This window comes from Sorex fumeus, unplaced genomic scaffold, assembly GCF_029834395.1.
Source record: "Sorex fumeus unplaced genomic scaffold, SorFum_2.1 ptg000122l, whole genome shotgun sequence".
NCBI lineage: Eukaryota > Metazoa > Chordata > Mammalia > Eulipotyphla > Soricidae > Sorex > Sorex fumeus.
The window spans coordinates 16050400-16069792 of NW_026606179.1; the positions used below are offsets into that span (position 1 = coordinate 16050400).

General features: G+C 54.4%; 2 protein-coding genes across 2 annotated transcripts in view; one reads left to right on the forward strand and one right to left on the reverse strand.

Moving 5' to 3' along the window:
- The window catches only part of LOC130044373 (zinc finger protein 45-like), a 203019-nt gene that overhangs the window by 168237 nt on the left and 15389 nt on the right, over positions 1-19393 (reverse strand). The gene's annotated exons all lie outside the window — the stretch shown is intronic.
- Positions 2844-18989, forward strand: CADM4 (cell adhesion molecule 4). The gene is made up of 9 exons (XM_056137106.1): positions 2844-2956; positions 13628-13774; positions 14072-14224; positions 14475-14609; positions 15088-15252; positions 15350-15440; positions 16169-16341; positions 17107-17235; positions 18037-18989. The coding sequence occupies exons 1-9, from the start codon at positions 2893-2895 to the stop codon at positions 18144-18146; spliced, it is 1167 nt and encodes a 388-aa protein (XP_055993081.1). The 5' UTR covers positions 2844-2892; the 3' UTR covers positions 18147-18989.

Here is a 19393-nt window from a genome sequence, read left to right on the forward strand (position 1 = left end):
CCCATTATGCGTTTGCGGGAGAAGGGTTTGGGCAGCAGGGGCTATTTCCTGCTCTGTGCTCAGGAGTGCCCTCTGGTGGTATTGGGGGCACTATATGTAATGCTGGGAATTGAACCTAGGTCAGCCTCAAGCGAAGCAAGTGTTTTATCTCTATCTCTCCCCACAGCCCCCACCTCCCAAGGTTAATTTCTGTTTGAGAATGCTGATCTGGGGTCAGGCGGAGGACTGGTGGAACCATGACTCTTATCTAATTTATCAGCATTATCCCAAACTCCAGTCACAGGGATGGTTCAGAAATCTGCAGCGAATTTTATTTGGGTCAGCTGGTTTTCTAGAAGTTCTGGTAGGATATGTGCTCTCAGGAAATTTCTTTAATTTAATGTTTTTGAAGTAATTTTGTTGTTGTTTGGGTCACACCCAGCAATATCAGGGTTTACTCCTCACTCTTCACTCAGTAATCACACCAGATGGTACTAAAGGGACCTTATGGGATGCTGGGGATTGAACCTTGGTTGGCCATGTGCAAGGAAAACACCCTACTCACCATGCTATCACTGGAGTAAATGTTTTTATTGAAAGAGAGAATAAGAAAAGATGAGACGTCGAAATGATAGTACAGTGCTAGGGCATTTGCCTTGCATGAGGCTGACCTAGATCGATCCCAAAGATTTACTTCAATGGTCCCCCCAAACCTGCTAGAAGTAATTCCTGAGTGCAGAGCCAGGAGTAACCCCTAAGCACTGCCAGAGTGAGCTAAGTTTTTTTTTTAAAAAAAAGATGAAATCATGTGGCTTACTGTGACTTGGACAGAATTGAAGGACCTACCATGTTGAGTGAAGTGAGTCAAACGGGAACAAATAACCAAATCCCTTATATATGTGGAGGATTACAAACTTAGTAAGGGCATTGGAGCTATAGTACTGCAGGGAGAGCACTTACCTTTCACATGGTTGACCAGGGTTTGATCCCTAGCACCCCATATAGTCCCTCAGCCCCATCAGGAGTGATCCCTGAGTGCAGAAACAGGAGCAAACTGAGCACTGCCGCAATGAAGGAAGGAAGGAGGGAAAGAAGAAAAGAGGAAGGAAGGAAAAAGATAAAAGGAATAAAGAAAGTAAAAAGAGAAAGAATGGGAGAAAGAAGATAAAGAGGAAGGAAGGAAGGAAGGAAGGAAGGAAGGAAGGAGAAAAAGTACTCAAGGGACTGGAGAGACAGTACAACAAGGTACGTGGAGGTTGGGAAGGCAAGACAGATTTAGAGCTGGGGGGGAGCTGGGGAGTTGGGGAATTGGGGTGCTGGGAACTTGGGTCTGAGCATCAGGAAAAATGCTGGGAACTGGGTACTGAGGACTTGTCAGTAGCTGGAGCACTGGCAGGCTTCACTGTAGAATACTTAGGTAAGTGATGGTGATACAGAGTAAGAGTCTGGGGTCTGGAGAGATAGCTCAAGGGGCTGAGCTATGTTTTGAACTGCAGGAGGTCCAGGTTCAATCCCCAGCACTGCAGGGAGTAGCATCTCCCCCTCTCCCCCCCACCCCACACACACACATCCCTGCCTCAGAACATAGAGCTGGGAGTATCTCTGAGCAGCCAGCCGTCGTTGTGGCCCCAAAACCAAAAGAAAAGAGAAAAAGAGGAATGATTGTCATAGATGAGGTGTCTCAGTTTACCTGTTTGTGAAACAGGCACGGGAGAGAGACACAGATCTGCCTTTCCTGGTCTGCAGACCCTCATCCCAGGATCTAGAAGGCACTGAGTCTGGAGGGGTCAGCAAGCACCCATGGAAAGAAATGGGGAGGGCACTAGAGACCTGGACCCAGAGATTGGTCAGCAGATAAACCAGGCAGGTGAGAGGGAGGCGGGAGGGAGGGAGAGGGATAAGGGAGGGAGGGAGTGGAGAGAGGGAGGGAGGGAGGGAGAGAGAGAGAGAGACACAGAGAGAGAGAGAGACTGGCACAGGAAGACAGGAAGTGGGTGGGGGAGAGGGGACGCCAGCCGCACCCTGCCTGGGAATGACACAAATACAGAGTTTCGGGTCAGAACAGGAGGAAGGGCGGGGGCTACCTGGCCCAGCCCTGCCCAGCCCTAGAGATGACCTGCCCACACGACCGGTCCCTTCCCTCTCAGAGGGCTGGGGACTTAGCTCAGATGTCTAGACCCTGCCTGGGAGCATGGCAGAGGGACAGAGACGGACAGAGACAGCCTGGCCACTCTGTGACACCTTCACCTCTACTCACCTGTCCGCAGGCCACCGGGGTCACCTTTTCCAGTTCGCCCCCTCCCCCATTCCCGCAAGGCTCACGCCTTCAACCACCTTCCCCAGGGGAACGCGAGCACCTCTCTCCGTCTCACCAACACCTTCCCCTGCACTCACCTGTCCAGGATCACCTTGCACTCACCTGCGCCTCCGAGCTCCCCCCTCCACACCCCTCTCCCACCTCCGTCCGCGCTCACACCCTCTCACGGCACTTTCCCCCTGGCGGTGCCCTTCCCGCACCTCCACTCCGCCAACCACACCCTCCCGCGCTCGCCCTGCGGGTGACACCCCCGCCCTCACCGCCACCCACCCACGCACCCATCCCCCTTCCCCAGCACCCCCAACTGGCATCTCCAACGGGCACCCGCCCCCCTTGCCCCGCCGCAGCGCCCCTGGTCCGCGGCCCGGCCCTGCAGTTCCGAGGGGGCGCCCCGGCCCCCCACGGGGTCTCAGGGCCTCTCCCGCGGCCAGCCCCGCCCCCACGACCAGGCCCCGCCCCCAGACAGGCCCCGCCCAGACACGCCCCTAGCTCCGCCCCCGGGCGGGCAGGGGGCGGGGCCCGGGGGCGGGGCGGGTGGCGCGGGCGGTGCAGGTGCCGAGCCGGGAGCGAGCGGTGGCGGCGGCGGCGGCGGCACCATGGGCCGGGCCCGGCGCTTCCAGTGGCCGCTGCTGCTGCTGTGGGCGGCCGCGGCGGGGCCAGGTAGGGTTGGGGGCCGGGGCCGGCCGGCTGGGTCCGGGCGGGGGGCGCGGCGCGGTGACAGCCCCGCGAGTGCAGGGCCGCAGAGGCCGAACAATGCGCGCGGGGCCGGGCCGGGGCCCCCTCCCCGGGACAAAGCGCAGCGCGGGCCGGGCGCCGCGAGCGGGGGAGGGGGCGCGGGCCCCGGCCGCCGTGCCGCAGCACCCCCACCCCGCACAGGCCCCGCTCCCGCGGGGACAAAGGGCCCGAGACACTCCCCCCGCGGACGCCCCCACCCCCCCAGCCCCAGCCCGCCTTCTCTTGCCCGTCCCTCTGTCCGCTGTCCGCGTCCCTCCGGCTGCCTGTGTCTGTGTCCCTCGCTCTCCCTCCGTGTCCCCCTACCCTTGTCCTCTGTCCCTCAGTCTCCAAGTCCTGTCCCTCCCTCGCTCTATTTCCGTTTCTCCTTGCCTCCAGGTCCCCCATCTCTCTGTCCCGTCTTTGTCCCCCACCTCCGTCCCTTGCTCCCTGTCCCCCTCATCCTCTCTCTACCTCGCTGTATTTCTGCCCTCCATCTCTGCGCCTGGCTCGCTGTTACCCGTTTTGCCACCCCCATCTGTCCCATCTCCTTGTCTCCCTGTCCTGTCTTTCTGCCATGCCCGGGGCTCTGCACCCCCTGCTCTCCAGTCCTGTCCCACCGTCTTCCTGCCTTCCTCTCTGTGCCTACAGCCACCATCCCCAGAATGGGTGCCTCTGGAGGGATGTGTATGAATGTGGGTGGCGGGAGTGTGGGAGAACCTCGGCCTGTGGGCACACACGTGGATTCAGCACCTGCCCTCCGAGGGCACACACCCAGGCCCTGACTTCCAGGGATGGGGGCCCCTGCAGACCTCTCGAATCCACTGTGCCAAGGGGGAGCCCTCCTGGAGATGGTGACCCTGAGCCTGGGGGACAAGGTCAGGACATGTCACCTACAGTCACTCTGACACTGTCTCCCACCCACTGCTGGTCATGCCCTACCTGGGGGCAAAGGCCATGCACTGGCTGGGTGCAGGGATGGGAGGGAGGGGGCTGCAAGTTCCACCAGTGGGGTGAGAGAGGGGTCACCAGCTGGCCCAGGATTGGGCGCCTGGGTTTAAACCTTGGCTCTCCTCGCGACACCTGCCACGCACCACCTCTGCCAACTCAGCCTCCCGTGTCCTGTCTGTAGAGGGTGTGAGACTCCCTGGCCCTAGAAGGACCCAGCTTGGAACCCAGGGAGGGTTTCTGGCCCAGGATTTGAGGCCAAGCTGACCGGTTCCCAGGGCCCTTCCCACTGCCCTCCCTGAAGACCTTGGGCTCCCCCCATCTTTCTCCAACACTGACTTGCTGTCCTTTCCCGGGTGGTCCTTTGCTTTGCTCGCTACATTTCCTTTCTTCTTCCTTTATTATTATCGTCTTTTTCTGGCATTCCCACCTTCCTCCCTCCCCAAACCTCTCATACTCATGCATGCAGGCCTCCGGGAACGGGTTTTAGGGTGCCCACTGCTCTCAGGAACTTACACTCCCCAGGCCTTGGCAGCTGAATGCCTGCAGATTCTAGAACCTTGGTGGCCTTTGCGCCGAGCATCCTGACATTGTGCAAATGCTGACACCGGGGCCTCTTGAACGCCCTGAATTCTGACCTCTTAGCAGCTCAGAGCCACGGCAGTTGGCGATCGGGGTTCTATGACTCAGAAGCTGCTCAAGGGCCCACCTTCCTGGTTCCGATCTTTCTTCCAGGTGGGAACTCTCCAGGCTGGGTTCGTGTAAAAGCCTCGCTTCCTGGCACCCCAGTTCCTCCTGTGCATTTTTCCTAAATGGAATGGCCGTGGTGTTCTGCACTCTGGGAGAGAGGGCACTGGGCGCCTCTCCCGTGGGAACTGGGGGACAGGGTCTCTGGGTGTTCTTTCTTTGCACCTCCCTCGCCCCTATGATGGCGGGAACTGGGCCTACACACACCCGCGCCCCCCCCCCCCCCCCCCACCGCGAGCTCAGATGACTCTGCCAGCTTTCTGGTCACTGGGGATTTCTGAATGGTCAATAGCACCTCCTTCTGCCTGCCCCTCCTCACCTGGTTTTAGAGGGCATAGTTGATCCCTGCCATTTTCCTCTGAGTCACCCCTTACCCAGCCTGCAGGAGTGGGGTTGGGGTGCTGGGCATCCTTTGTGCCCCTTCAAAAATGCACCCCCGCTCCTCTCCTGGTGCACCCTCCTCCCAAGAATCCCAGGACAGGGGGCTGAGATTTATGCTTTATGCTGAAGGGGTGTGTGTGTGTGTGTGTGTGTGTGTGTGTGGTGGGGGCCCCAAGATCAGAGATAGAGCCGAAACAGAAAGTAACAAATACATTCCTGGAAAGGAGAGGGGGGTTGTTTAGCGTTAGGAGGCATTGGAAGTGGGATGCTGTATTGGAGGGGCTGTGTTAAGCACCCAGAGGTTGTTGATCCTGGGGATGAGGGATCGTGTTGGTCTCTCAAACACTCACTTTTCTGGCTAAAGTAAGGTCAGGAGCAGGCGGCAGAGGCTGGGGCATCCCCACCATGAGTCACCTAGAGGCTGCTCTTGGGAGCAGTCACTGACCCCCAACACACACCTGGGCATCCCCTCACAGCTCAGCCTGGGAGTGGATTCCAAGGCCTTACGCACAGCCGGGCCAGTGGCTGGGTGGGTTAATGGCGTGCGAGCCTGGCCTGTCGCCGTCCCTCATCCCTCAGAGAACACAAAGGCAGCTTTCTCTCCGGGGTGCGGTGGGGGGGTGGCTGGACGCAGGCGGAATCGTCAGCGCCCAAAGGCCTGTGGCACCAGGACCCCAGCACCCACTAGCCCCCCCACCCTGTGGGTCCCTTGCACGCACCTCCAGGACAAGGGCCCCGATCCTCCTGGGGAGGGGCTGACTGGAGCCCACGGGGTGCCAGGAGGACAGTGGGTGCTCAGTGCCCACTTGGCTTGCGTCCTGCCCCAAACAGGAATTCCTCCCCTGACCCCACACCCAGAGGGGACCTCCGGAGGTCCCCACCCCACCACTGGGCCCGAGGCCCAGAATCTGGGGAGTTCTGAATATCTCAGGAATGTGGGGGCCACAGGGGGACTTTGTATGTGAGGCTGCTGACTCACCCTGACGCCCCCATCCCATGCCTGGGGCACTCGATAGGGGGACAGAGGGCTGGGGCAGGCAGGGCTATGGTTAGGGTGGGGGGTGGGGGGGGCAAGGAGCAGTGACTGTGAACTGAGAGTCAAAATTTTCCAGGAGAGGAAGACTGAGAACCTGAGCTCCAGGGTCTGAGAGAGGAGGCTGAGAACCTGAGCTCCAGGGTCTGAGGGAGGAGGCTGAGAACCTGAGCTCCAGGGTTTGAGGGAGGAGGCTGAGAACCTGAGCTCCAGGGTCTGACGAAAGGTGGGAACCTGGACTTCAGGGTCTGAGGAAAGAGGTGGGAACCGGAACTTCAAGGTCTGAGGGAAGAGGCAAGAACCTGAACTTCATTGTCTGAGGGAGAAGTTTGGGAACCTGGACTTCAGGGTCTGAGGGAGGAAGGGTTGGGGGCTGGGACCTTGGGGTCTGAGGGAGGGGGGCTGGGGGTCTGGGCTCCGGGGTCTGAGGGAGGATGGGGCTGTGGTCTTGCGGGAGGGAGGTGTCGTGGTGGAGAGAGAGACTTCTGAGTCCTGCGGGGAAGGGGCTGGGGGATCCCACTGCAGGTTTCTGAGAGGGGGGGGCTGAGACCCCGATGGCCAGGTCCTGCGAATACAGGCGCCTTCACAAGGCTGAGCTGGGAAGAATTGATGCTTTGTGCAAGGATGTTCGGACTCCGCCACTGATGGGGGGGCTGCAGGGGGGCTCAGTCAGGATGCAGGGACGTACCACCTTCTTAGGGGAGGCAATGGGAGAAGGAGGCAGGCTGCCACCAGCCCCTGGGGAGCAGGCACAGACCTGGTGGCTGTGACCTTCCCGGAACTGTGACCTTGAGCCTCCCTTGGGTACACGCCGATTCAGGACCCAGGAAGCGCTCCCCCACCTCACTTGGTTTCCGTGGAAACATCCACCAGCTGTGTGCGCTGGACCCCAGGCTCCTGGGTCTATAGGAGGAGGGACTGGGGCCGAACTCCTGGGTCTGAGGGAGGAGGATGTGGAGAAGCCAGGTGCCTGGGTCCTGTCGGCGGAAGGCTCAAGGGGTCAGGGCAGCCCCAGATCTGGGACGCCGAGGAAGCTGTGGCGGGTGGCAGTCGTGGTATGAGGGGGAGAGTCCTAGGTTCTGACTCTCTCCATATCACCCGCTCAGCCTCAGTCTTCTACACCCTGGCAGGCTTTCCACTCACCATCCCCATGACGACTGCAGGCTGTCAACACAGTTTAAAGGGCCAGCACCCCTGTCCCCAAAGCTCAGCCCCTCTCTGACCAGAAAGTCCTGCCTCACCACCCCCCAGCCCCTGAAACAAAAGCTCATGGGACATTAATATTCTAGGCACAGACACTGTTGGTTACTGACTCCTCAGGAGGGGGAGGGAACAAAACAATGCCCCCCCCTCACCCCATGTGCACCCTCAAGCAGAGAACAGGGATCGGTGGGGTGGGAGGGGGGCAGATCCAGGGGTCCCGGTGGTTCCGGAGAGATGTCGAATTTCTGCCACTAACATGCCCGAGACCTCTGGACCTTATTCTCCACATCTGTAAACTGGGGGGCGGGGAGGGGGCTAGCCCTAATCTCCCCAATTCGTGGATAGGCTTCCAGGTGACTCATGCACACGGGCCAGCATGCAGGTGGGCTCCAGCCTCAGGAAAATTGTGCTGACCAGTGCTTCCTGGCTGTCTGTGCTCTGGGCTCTGAGCCGACCCCTAGGAGGCGAGTCTGGCATCTCCCCCACTTTACAGCCAGGCCGTCTGAGGCTCAGAAGATCGCTTAGATGGTGAGTGGTCTAGGCTGGATCAACCTCGGTGCTGGAGATGAAGAGAAGTGGGCTGGAGAGATTCTGCAGGAGTGCACCTGGCGTGCACCCGCCCCTGGTGCCAGTGCCGCATAGGATTCCCCCAGGCACTGCCATCTCATGAGCACAGAGGCAGGAATAACCCCTGTGCATGATTACCCCCAAGTGTGGCCCCAGACCACCTTTCTCCCACTAAAAAAGAGTCATGGGAATAGGGATGTTACCAGGGAGCATGGAAATGAGCCTGAAATGAGATGGAGCATCAGGACACTTTCAGGGGGTGCAACAGTCAGCGGAACCGGGATATCACAGCCCTGCCTTCATGGGGTGGGGGAGACAGGCCATAAACGAGCAAGCCAATTAGTGAAATGATGTCTGTGACATTTCCACAGTGGAAAGAAAATGCCTCAAGGAAACAGGAAGTACTGAGGAGGTGAGGGGCAGAGCTGAGAGCAGTGCTCAGGGGAGGTACCAAGATGCTCCCAGCGAAGAATGGAGTGGGGGGCACCCATCAGGATGGGGGAGAAATGTTTGTGGAGGGTGGAAACAAGCCCAGGGTGTTCCCAGGTCACCATGGTCAGTGAAGCCAGAGGGATGTACGGAGGTGTTGGTCAGTGCCACACTCAGAGGGGCCCCTCTGCCTCTTGAAGGCCCAGGGCGGGAGTTCAGGTATTCGTGTAACAGGCAGCCTTGGTGGAATTAAGCAGGTGACTTGATCTGACTTGTAGGATTGTTGGGGTGCTTCCAAACAGTGCTCACTGGTGAGTCTTAGCCTATCGGGCCAGCAGGGTCATTGCAGGAACCCAAGAATGTGACCCTGCATGGGGTCTCAATGCAGAGGATACTTGGGCCACCCTGATGGTGCTGGAGGTCTTCCAGGGATGTAGCTGGTGATGCTCAGGGGACCAGGTGGTGCCAGGAATCTAATCTGGTCAGGTGCATGGTAGGCAGTCAGTCTAACTACTGTTTTTTATTTTATTTATTTATGTATTTATTTATTTATTTTTGGTTTGTGGGCCACACGTGGTGATGCTCAGGGGTTACTTCTGACTCTGAGATGGAGTCATGAAGTCATGAAGCACCTCAGGAATCACTCCTAGAGGTGCTTGGGGGACCATGTGAGATACCAGGGATTCAACCTGGGTTGGCTGCGTGCAAGGCGGGCACCTTACCCACTGTACACCGTCGCTCCAGCCCCAATCTAACCTCTGTATTATCTCCTGGCCTGTGATTTTACTGTTTTTAAAAACCCATCAGGCTGCTGTGTAGAGGGTGACCTGGGGCGGCTGGGGGTGGCAAGCAAGGAAATGAAGAAACTCTAAAAGGATCCAGGTCATAGGTTATGTAGTTGGACGAGGTGCTGGCAAGAGAGGCCGACAGAGCGAATGGATTTGGCATCTGTTGTGGGGGTAGAATGGCTAGATCTTGCTGATGAAATGGAGGTCGGAGATGAGGGAAGGGAGGAGAATTTGGACAACTTCCAGGTTTGGGGCCTGAGCCACTAGGTGGGTGGATGTGACATTTACTGAGACGGAGAAAACACAGGGTGGAAACTACTGAAGACAGAATTGAACATGTGCGATTTGATATTCCAGGAGGGTTGATATTAGGGGTTGACCTAGCCCCTAAGAGTGGCTTAGGTATACAAAATATTCTATGTAGACATAACAAAGTCCAGAAATAGGTTTCTAGGGTTTTTATGGCAGCTTCCCACAGAGACTCAGGCATCCGCCAACTCTTAGTCCACCATCACCTTGTCCTCATGGTCCAAGATGGCTGCTGGAAGTCAGCCATCAGATCCTAGTTGCAGGAAACTCCAAGATGACCTAATGGAAAAGAACTTGGCCCCTTTCTTTAGGAAATTCTCCTACATTATCACATTATACGTTTACTTATATCAAAATGGACACAACTTTGGTATATGGCATCACTAAATTTCAAGGGAATCTGGAAAATGTTGCTTTCTGCTGGATAATTGGGCAGCCCTAAAATACAGTCAGGGTTCATTTACTAAGATAAAAGGCCCAAATGCATGTCAGGGTGAGAAAATTGCTGTCTCTGATTCTATTTCCCAGAATTAACCTTGTCCAGTTTTTAGCCCCACTTCAGCTCACCTGTCTCGCTTGCAGGGAACATAGCGCTTTTGCTATTTGTGTCTCTTCCCATAAATACTGGAGGATTTCAGGGCAGAGAACTCATCTGACTCATCTCTGGGCACGCTGACCCTGAAAACCTATCTGCTATTCAGGAACTACTCAAAGGAATGCATGAGACTAGACTCTAAGGCACACTGGAAGGGAAACAAAAAGATAGTTCTGCTGTCTTTCAAGGTAAACAGCCAGTTTAGTTCACAGTCCTTTCCTGCTCCAGAACCTCCACTTTTGGATAAAAGTGAATCCTGGGGCAGGACTGATAGTTCAATGCGGAGGGCATTTGCCTTCCCAGGTTCAATCCCCAGCATCCCATATGGTTCCCCGAGCACCGTCAAGAGTGATTCATGAGTGCAGAGCCAGGAGTAAGCCCTGAGCATTGCCAGTGTGACCCAAAAAGGAAGGAAAAAAAAAGTGAATCCAGGGGGCCATGGAGACAGTGTATGCTTGTCATAAGGACCCCTGGATTTGAAGTCTGAGTACCCCATGTGTGACCCTTCCAAAAAGCAAATCCTTGTGTTTGACATCTGAGGCCCATGGACAGCCCAGCATACCTCCTCCCCATGCGCTGAGAGTTTCCCCCAGGAAAGCCCAGAGCGAGTGCCATGGCCAGAAATGGAAGTAGTGGGTGGGATGCACGCTTGGGCTTTGCTGCTCTCACACTGTGGCCGTGGACAAGTCATTTTCTCTCTTTGGATCAATGTTTTCATCACAGTGGGAATTGGGTGAGGTAATGGGTGAGAATAGTACTTACCTCAAGTATTGTGACAGTGAAATAGAGGTTGTCATGGGTCTGGCACAGCATCTACCTAATACCTGTTTTATTGCACACTTGTTGCCGATTTTATGCCATTTTTTTTTTTTTTACTGCCTTAAAACAGCAACCTTTTAAGAATAGCTCGTCATTATTTGTGGGTCAGGAAAAGGGATCGTATTAAGCTGGGTCATTCTTCTATTCCACATGGCATCAGTGGGGTCACTGGTATACTTAGTTGGCTGGTACAGGCTGAAGAATTCCAGAGGGTCTCACCCATAATGCGTGTGGCTATGACAAGGGTAACTGTAGGGAGCTCAGGTTTATTGGGTTACACCCATCACATTGCTCCCGAGTCACTCCCATTCCTCTGTTTATCTGTAAACTCTTCTCTGTGCTTTCCTCCCCAGCCAGTTAATCACCTTTTCTCCCTAATCAGATTCTGTTAGCTTGTAAGATCAGATCCTTCTAAGAACACTGAACTTGTAAGTTATGTTCTTAAAGCAATGTCCTTTCTGTATGGACACAGGAAAACAGTTAATATTCTGCTTTGTAACTTGGGAGTTGATTGACTCCAAATAATATTTACTCCTGGGCATCTGCTTTCTTTACTCAGTTGCCCTTAGTTCCTAGCACCCCAAAAGCAGGGTCCCAACGAGGGACTGAATGGACCCAGGGCAAGCTGTGAGCTACCCTGGAATCGAAATGGGCCAGGCCAAAGTGCCATGATACTCAACTATAAGTTGAGGGCACGATCGTGGACAAATGCTGTCATGATCCAAAAGTAAATAGCGATGAGACTAGGACCCTGCTGGGGCTAGGAAGACTAACCTGGCCTGAGGACTGTAATACGTATATATAGGTAACTTTGAGTCAGTTTCCCTCTTCATATCACCTCAGGGCACCTCCACATACTTTCTCTCTCTTTTTTTTCTTAATTTTTTTTAATTGATTGAGATTCTGGAATTTACAGTGCTGTTATTGGTGGTTTCCCAAGAACATAATTTCATTGCCAATATGTCTTTTTTTTTTTTTTCAAAAAAGGGGTGTGTGACCATTATGTAAATTGTTTTGTTTTGTTTTGTTATGGTATTGGGGCCACACACAGCAGTGCTCAGGTCTTACTCCTGGCTCTGAGCTCAGGAATCACTCCAGGCATGTTCAGGGAACTCTATGGGATGCCAGGATCAAATCTGAGTTGGCTTAAAAAAAAATCTGAGTTGGTTGTTTAGTTTTTTTTTTTTTTTTGCTTTTGCTTTTTTTTGGGGGGTTGTCACACCCAGCAATGCTCAAGGGTTACTCCTGGCTCTGCACTCAGGAATCAGTCCTGGCAGTGCTCAGGGGAACATATGGGATGCCAGGGATAGAACCCAGCGTGCAAGGCAAACGCCCTACCCGCTGTACTATTGCTCCGGCGCCCCGAGTTCAGCTGTTTGCAAGGCAAATACTGTACTATCATTCCAGCCTCTGTGAAGTTTTTGAAAAAGTGTTTTGGGAGAAGCCGAAGTGATAGTATGGCAGGTAGGGTGCTTGCCCTGCAACCCAAGTTTGATCACCTGAGCCTACCAGAATTGATCCTTGGAATGCAGAGCCAGGAGTAAGCCCTGAGCACTGTCGGTTATGGCCCCAAAACAAAACCAAAACTTACTTTTGTGGCGGAGGAGTTTGAGTCGTACCCCGTGGTGCTCAGTGACCATACAGTGCCAGGCCCCCACTTGGGCCTCCAAGGCACAAAGATGCACTCAGTCCTTTGAACTCTTCCTGGCTCTATGGAAAGCCATTTTATTGGTTTAAATTGACTTTTATTTTTGGCGAGGAGTGTTTGGGCCACACCTTGTTTGCTCTGGACTACTCCTGGCACTGTGCTGGGGACCCCATGTCGTACTGGGCATTGAACTGGGGTTAGCTGCATTTAAGACAAGCACCTTAACCCCTGTAACCCTCTCTCTTGCCCATCATCCAACTTTTGGACTGAAAAAAAAAATTTTGGTGCAATGGTTCTGCAGTGAAATTGTGCTTTTGGACAAGGAGTGGGAGCTTGAGGCTGACGCTTTGGATCCCTTTCTGGGCTGTAAATCTAACCCTTACCTTTCCCTCAGGGACTTATTGGGTGTTTAGCTGCTGTAAGAAAAAATCCTACAGGGCCAGAGAGCTTGTCTTGCATGTGGTAGACTTGGGTTTGATCCCCAGCCCCTCATAGAATCCTCCAAACCCTGCTAGGAGTGATCCTTGAACTCTAAGCCAGGAGTAGGCCCTGAGAACCATTGGGTGTGTCCCCAAAACAAAGAGAAACAGGGCTCAGAGTGCATCCTTCATGGGAGGAGAAGCCGAGTCAGCTTATCCACAGTATCTGCAAACAAGCTCCCACACGTGCCCAGATGGGATCACCTACCAGTTTCCCCTCCCTGCTGAACTCCTGGTCGCTCTTTAAAACATAAAGTTTGGGGGGCTGGAGAGACAGTACAGGGGTTTAGGTGCTTGCCCAAATCAGACCTTGGTTTGATACCTGGCACCCACATAGGCCTTTAAGCACTGCCAGATACAATCCTTGAGCACAGAGCAGGAGGAAGCCTTGAGTACCACGGGGTGTGGTCCTAAAACAAAATATAAGTAAAATAAGAGAGCATATACATAGAGCTTTCTTCCAGAAACTTCTATGAACACCAGTCTCTCCTGGCAGTCCTGCTTCTCTTCCCCTGGTCTCTGTGTGTCCACATGCTGATTTTACTTCGTCCTTGAATAACAAGTCTCCAGAAATGCTGGGTGTAACAGATGGGATGAGAGTGGGACTGCAGGCTTGGGGAGAAAAAGAGGGGACTGCACTGCAGCCTTCAGTGAGTCTTTGTCTGCTGGCCCAGGGGCAGGACAGGAAGTACAGACGGAGAACGTGACAGTGGCTGAGGGTGGAGTGGCTGAGATCACCTGCCGTCTGCACCAGTATGACGGGTCCATCGTTGTCATTCAGAACCCAGCCCGGCAGACCCTTTTCTTCAATGGCACTCGAGGTGAGTCCTGAGAGAGGAGAGGACAGCCCTGACTTGAGTGTCCCCCAAGAGGACAGAGAAGAGATATGCAAGTTCCTGGGCCTGAGTGTGTGTGCAGGGGGGAAGGGGGAGGAGAACTGGGGTGCTGGACTCCTGGTCCTTTGGGCATGAAGGCCTGAATCATTTTGGGTCCCTAAAGGTATTAACTCCCCTTAGGCTCACAGGAGACCCCAAGGTGGAGGCCAGTCCCCTGGTGATGGCCAGACCAGGACTGATGAGGCCAGGGCCGACTGACTGATGCCATTTTTCTCTTACTAGCCCTGAAAGACGAGCGTTTCCAGCTCGAGGAGTTCTCCCCGCGTCGGGTTCGGATCCGCCTCTCCGATGCCCGCCTGGAGGATGAGGGGGGATATTTCTGCCAACTCTATACGGAGGACACCCATCACCAGATTGCCACACTCACTGTCCTGGGTAACAGCACACCCCACTCCATGGACCCACAACTCTGCTCATCCCTTATCCCGAGACCTGACTCTATCCTGACAACAATTTCCTGCCCAAGGTCTCCCATTTTGACGTCTGTTCTCAGACATTTGTTATGGCTCTTGCCGCCCAAGACCCTTGTTTCCTTTGGTCCCTGGGATTCTGCAGCTTGGTCACTTTGACCGCACTTCAATGCCTCTTTTGGTCGCCCACCCTAACCCTTTTCTCCCTATGGCAGTGGCCCCAGAGAATCCCGTGGTGGAGGTCCGGGAGCAGGCGGTGGAGGGCGGCGAGGTAGAGCTTAGCTGTCTGGTCCCACGGTCTCGCCCTGCGGCCACCCTACGCTGGTACAGGGACCGCAAGGAGTTGAAAGGTACTTGCCTGGGGTGGTAAGGGCAGGGGTGGGATTCGAGAAAGGTCAGGGCTTCAGAGGGCCAGGCTTGGGCAAGGGCGGTTTTACCTATCAACAGAGCCAGCAGACTAGAACGAGGTCAACCTACACCAAGCCCACAATCAATATGTAGCTACAGAACTGACCGATACTGCAACAACGATGGAGGGAAGTGGATGCTCTGGTGGAGGGTGTGATGTTGGGGATATCATAGGCCTGAAACCCTATTATTAGCCGTATTGTAAATCACCGTGCCTCTGATAAGATAAAAACTAAATTAAAAAAATGAATTGATAGCTGAATGGGGTGAAGCAGTGAGAACTGGAGAGGGGCGGGACTTTGTGAATGGGAGGCGGAACCTCTAGTCAGGGGGCGGGACTTTGCTGATAGCTTCCTTTGGGATTGGCTGGGGTTGTCTCAGTGGGTGAGCGGAGCCTGACTGTTGGGCTGGGCTTGACAGGCGTGAGCAGCGGCCAGGAAAATGGCAAAGTCTGGAGCGTGGCGAGCACCGTGCGGTTTCGCGTGGACCGCAAGGATGACGGCGGCATCGTCATCTGTGAGGCGCAGAACCAGGCGCTGCCCTCCGGACACAGCAAGCAGACGCAGTACGTGCTGGATGTGCAGTGTAAGTGCCGCTGGGACCTGGATGGGGGTGTTCCTAAGACCTGCGTGCTAAGGGGCAAAAAAAAAAATCACTCTTCTTCCTCATATCTGCTCCACAGACTCCCCGACAGCCCGCATCCATGCCTCTCAAGCTGTGGCGAGGGAAGGAGACACGTTGGTGCTAACATGTGCTGTAACAGGGAACCCCAGGTGAGCGTTGGCTGAATGATTGTTGCTCTGGGAAGGACAGTGGGCAAAGAGAGATGGCTAGAGTCTGGACTTCTGATTCTTCTTTTTTGGGAGATGGCACACCCAGTAGTGCTCAGGGGTTATTCCCAGCTCTGCATTCAGGAATCACTCTTGGCAGTGCTGGGGGACCATACAGGATGCCAGGGATTAAACCTGGGTTGCCCTCATGCAAGGCAAATGCCCTACCTGCTGTAATATTGCACCAGCCTGATTTCTTTCTTTCTTTTTTGTTTGTTTTTGAGACACACCCGGCAGTGCTCAGGATTTACTCCTGGCTCTCTGCTTAGGGATCACTTTTGGTGGTGTTTAGGGGACCATATGGGATGCCGGGGATTGAGCCTGGGTCGTCTATGTGCAAGGCGTCTATAGCCCTCCCCGCTATACTGTCGCTTTGGCCTGACTTCCGAGTTTTGAGGGAGGACTAGACCCAGGGGAAGGAGACTGTGGGACTCCAGATTTCTGGATTCTGAAGATGGAACGCGCTTGGGAGGCTACAGTTTCCGAGACCATGATGATGGAAGCTGAGCACAGGACTGTTGGTTTTTCTCGAAAGCAAAGGGTTAGTAAGGACTCTCTTATTTGAGATCCCCAGGAGGTAGAAGCTGCAAGTCCCGATTCCTTGAAAAGTCAAAATTAATTGGGTGCTGAACCAGTGCCCTTAATTCTCATAATGCTTTACCCCCTCTTAGGCCAAACCAGATCCGCTGGAACCGTGGGAATGAGTCTTTGCCTGAGCGGGCTGAGGCTGTTGGGGAGACACTGACACTGCCGGGCCTGGTATCTGCAGATAATGGCACCTACACGTGTGAGGCGTCCAACAAGCACGGCCACGCGAGGGCGCTCTACGTACTCGTGGTCTATGGTGAGGGCCAGCTGCGCAGGTTTGGTTGGGGGGCTGGGCCAAGAAGTGGGCCTGTTACGCTGCTTGACCCTTGGGAAGGGACCATCCAAACGCCTAGAGTAGCACTTAAGCAGACCAGTGCAAAGAATAATTCTGAATGGGGCTCAGTAACCACTGGGGCGAGACAGGTTTCCGCGTTCAGATTCAGCAACATCCTGGCCCACATCTGGCTGGAATGCCAACCATTCACATTTTCTCCTCGACAAAATGGAAAGAAGCCATGGTTGTTATGAAGGAAATGTGACCAAAAGATTAAAAGGTGGTTAGAATGGCCTCTAGGAAAAAAGAAGTAATATGTTTAGCTGTCTGATGCTGGGAGCAAGGATTTAAGAATTGGTAGGACCCTGGCGCAGTATTTTAAAAATCTGGAGTGTTTTTGAGGAAACGGGAAGGATTGGACACGAGGAGAAGAAACAGCATCCGATGAAAAGGGGTGTGTGCAGCTTCAGTTTTGAGGGGAAGGGGGAAGCTCAGAGCAGGTGTTAGCAAGTGGGGGTTCGGGGCCAGTTGAAAACCCTGGGAAACAAAAATCAACTACCTGGCGAGGGTGAAGCATCTGGACAGGGTGAAGATCCACAGAGGGCACCTGGGGGCAGCCATTTGAGGGGCGTGGCTTGTAAAGGTGCCTCTGGACTGGACAGCAGCATGATCTAAGAGGTTGGCAGAGGTGGGACTGATCTGCACCCTTCTCTGCTGCTGACCTGCTTCTTTCTGTCTCTCTGCCAGACCCTGGTGCAGTGGTAGAGGCTCAGACATCGGTGCCCTACGCCATTGTGGGTGGCATCCTGGCGCTACTGGTGTTTTTGATCATCTGTGTATTAGTGGGCATGGTCTGGTGCTCCGTCCGGCAGAAGGGTGAGTGAGCTGGGGTCTGAGTTCAGAGAGGGTGAAGTTACTTGGGAAGTCTGGAAAGGGCCGAACCAAAAGTCTGACTCCAAAGAAGGAAGCAGGGGTGGAGACTGGAGAATATATACAAGTTTTCAAACCCCCGTCAAAGGCCAAGATTCTAAGTAAGGGCCTGGAATGTTGCTCAGTTGTAGAGAATGTGGTTTGCATGTGTGAGGCCCTGGGTTCAATCCCTGGCATCACTGCAAAAATGGAAAAGGGAGGGAAAGAAGAGACTTCAATAGTTATTTTTTCAGTCCTAGACTCAAAAGCAGGTGAAACTTTGTTGCAAAATAAAGGCCATGAGTTTAAATAAAATAATTTATTTTAGGGCATGAGCAATAGTACAACCAGTTAGGGCACTTGTCTTGCATGTTGCTGACCCGGGATTCAATCCCCGGCACCCTATATGGTCCCCTGAGCCTGCTAGGAGTAATCCCTGAGCATCGCCAGGTGTGGCCCTAAAACAAAATCACAAGAACAATTTGTCTTCCGAATTAATGGACTAGTTGGGAGCTGAGCAGGGGAATACCATCAAGAAAATGGATATGGGTGAAGGGTTGCTCTTTGCCGCTTTGAGAGTCAGGATCCTAATTCTGCATTTACCTCTCTCTCTGGTCCATTTCCCTATTCCCTTGCTCTGCTGTGTGCTCTCCGGTGTTCTTCCTCTCTTTCTCTCCGTTCTTGTCTTGGCTGCCTGCCCTTGTCATCTACTTTTGCCCCTCTCCGGTGTCCCCATTGCCTCCTCCACTGGGACTTGTCCCCCCTCAGGCTCCTATCTGACCCACGAGGCCAGCGGTTTGGATGAGCAAGGAGAAGCCAGAGAAGCCTTCCTCAATGGCAGTGATGGACACAAGAGGAAAGAAGAATTCTTCATCTGACCCCACCTCCACCCCAGGCCTGGGTCTGGGCAGGGGTCAACCCCACTGCCAGCTGCAAAGACATTGACCAGAGTCTGGGATGGTGGGCATCTCCCCCCACCACTAACACCTCAGACGTTTGGGCAGGGATGGGGATGTCGGAGGCCTGGGTCTCTGAACGAGCCAGAAGCAAGGGCCCAGGGGTCTGGATCCCCCGGGGGGTTCAGGGACCAAAGGTCCAAACCCACCACGTCCAGGGAGGGCAGTAGGGAGTGGGTTGGGGAAGATAACTGGGGGAAGGACAGCACCCCTCGGCTGCAGAACCAGGTCTTGTGGGGAGGGGTCAGATTCTGGGAAGGGTAGGGTGGGCAGGGAAGGGGAACACAGATTTCTTTGGGGGTTCCAGACCCCATGCCAGCCATTGTAGGAGTTCCACAGAGCTCTGGGCACCTCTTTGCAAAGCCATGTTTGCACGGTGGGGGTGAGGGTGGGGGGAGGGTATGGAAACCGGGGTTCTGTGTCTGTGCGTCATAACTTTGATGGGGGCAGTGAGGGAGATAGCCCCAACCCGCCACTCCAGTCCCCCTCCCCCAGGCTCCTGGGTGTCCCTTTTCTCCATCTCCTCTCCCCTCATCTGTCCCACCCATATTTGTCTCTGTCCACCCACTCCTGGGGGGCCTTCCCCATCTCTCCTCCAGGCCCCCCAGGGAAGGGGAAAGGAGTTTGGGGCAGGGGTGCGTTGGTCTCTATGGTTTTATATATAATATATTAAAAAAATCAAAAATCTGTATGAAAAAATATCAGATTGCACCCCTCCCCCATTCCTGACTTTTGCCCTTTTTCTTGTTTTAGAAAAAAAAAACACCCATTTTGTACGGGGTGGGGAGGGGAAGGGGGAGGGAGTTTTGGCAATCCCACTAACCACCATTAAACTGAGGAGAGAACAAGCTTTGGGGTGGCGTGTGTCTGTCCCCCTTCCCAGAGCTGCGCCACGTTGGAAGGTGGGAGGGAGTGTGTGATGGTCGCTGTTGGACAGGCCAGGCCAGGAGAGGAGCTGCTCTCTGAAGACACCCCTCACTTTCCCAAGAAGACGATCTCCTGTGGCTATCCTCCAGCCAAATGCTCAGTCTTTTCAGTATCCCCTGAACTACCCATGAACCTAGACTTCTTCCCATCTACCCCCAACCCAGACATCTCCAGGGGAGCTTTCAATGACGCCATCCTGCTCGAAACCTCACCCAAGGACTAGAGAGAAAATATGGTGGGTA

Excerpts from the sequence above, each read along its gene's own strand:
- CADM4 (XM_056137106.1), top strand. The coding sequence starts at position 2,893 with ATGGGCCGGGCCCGGCGCTTCCAGTGGCCGCTGCTGCTGCTGTGGGCG. Across the intron at positions 2,957-13,627 it reads GGCGGCCGCGGCGGGGCCAG|GGGCAGGACAGGAAGTACAG; the intron begins GTAGGGTTGGGG and ends CTGCTGGCCCAG. Across the intron at positions 14,225-14,474 it reads TGCCACACTCACTGTCCTGG|TGGCCCCAGAGAATCCCGTG; the intron begins GTAACAGCACAC and ends TCCCTATGGCAG.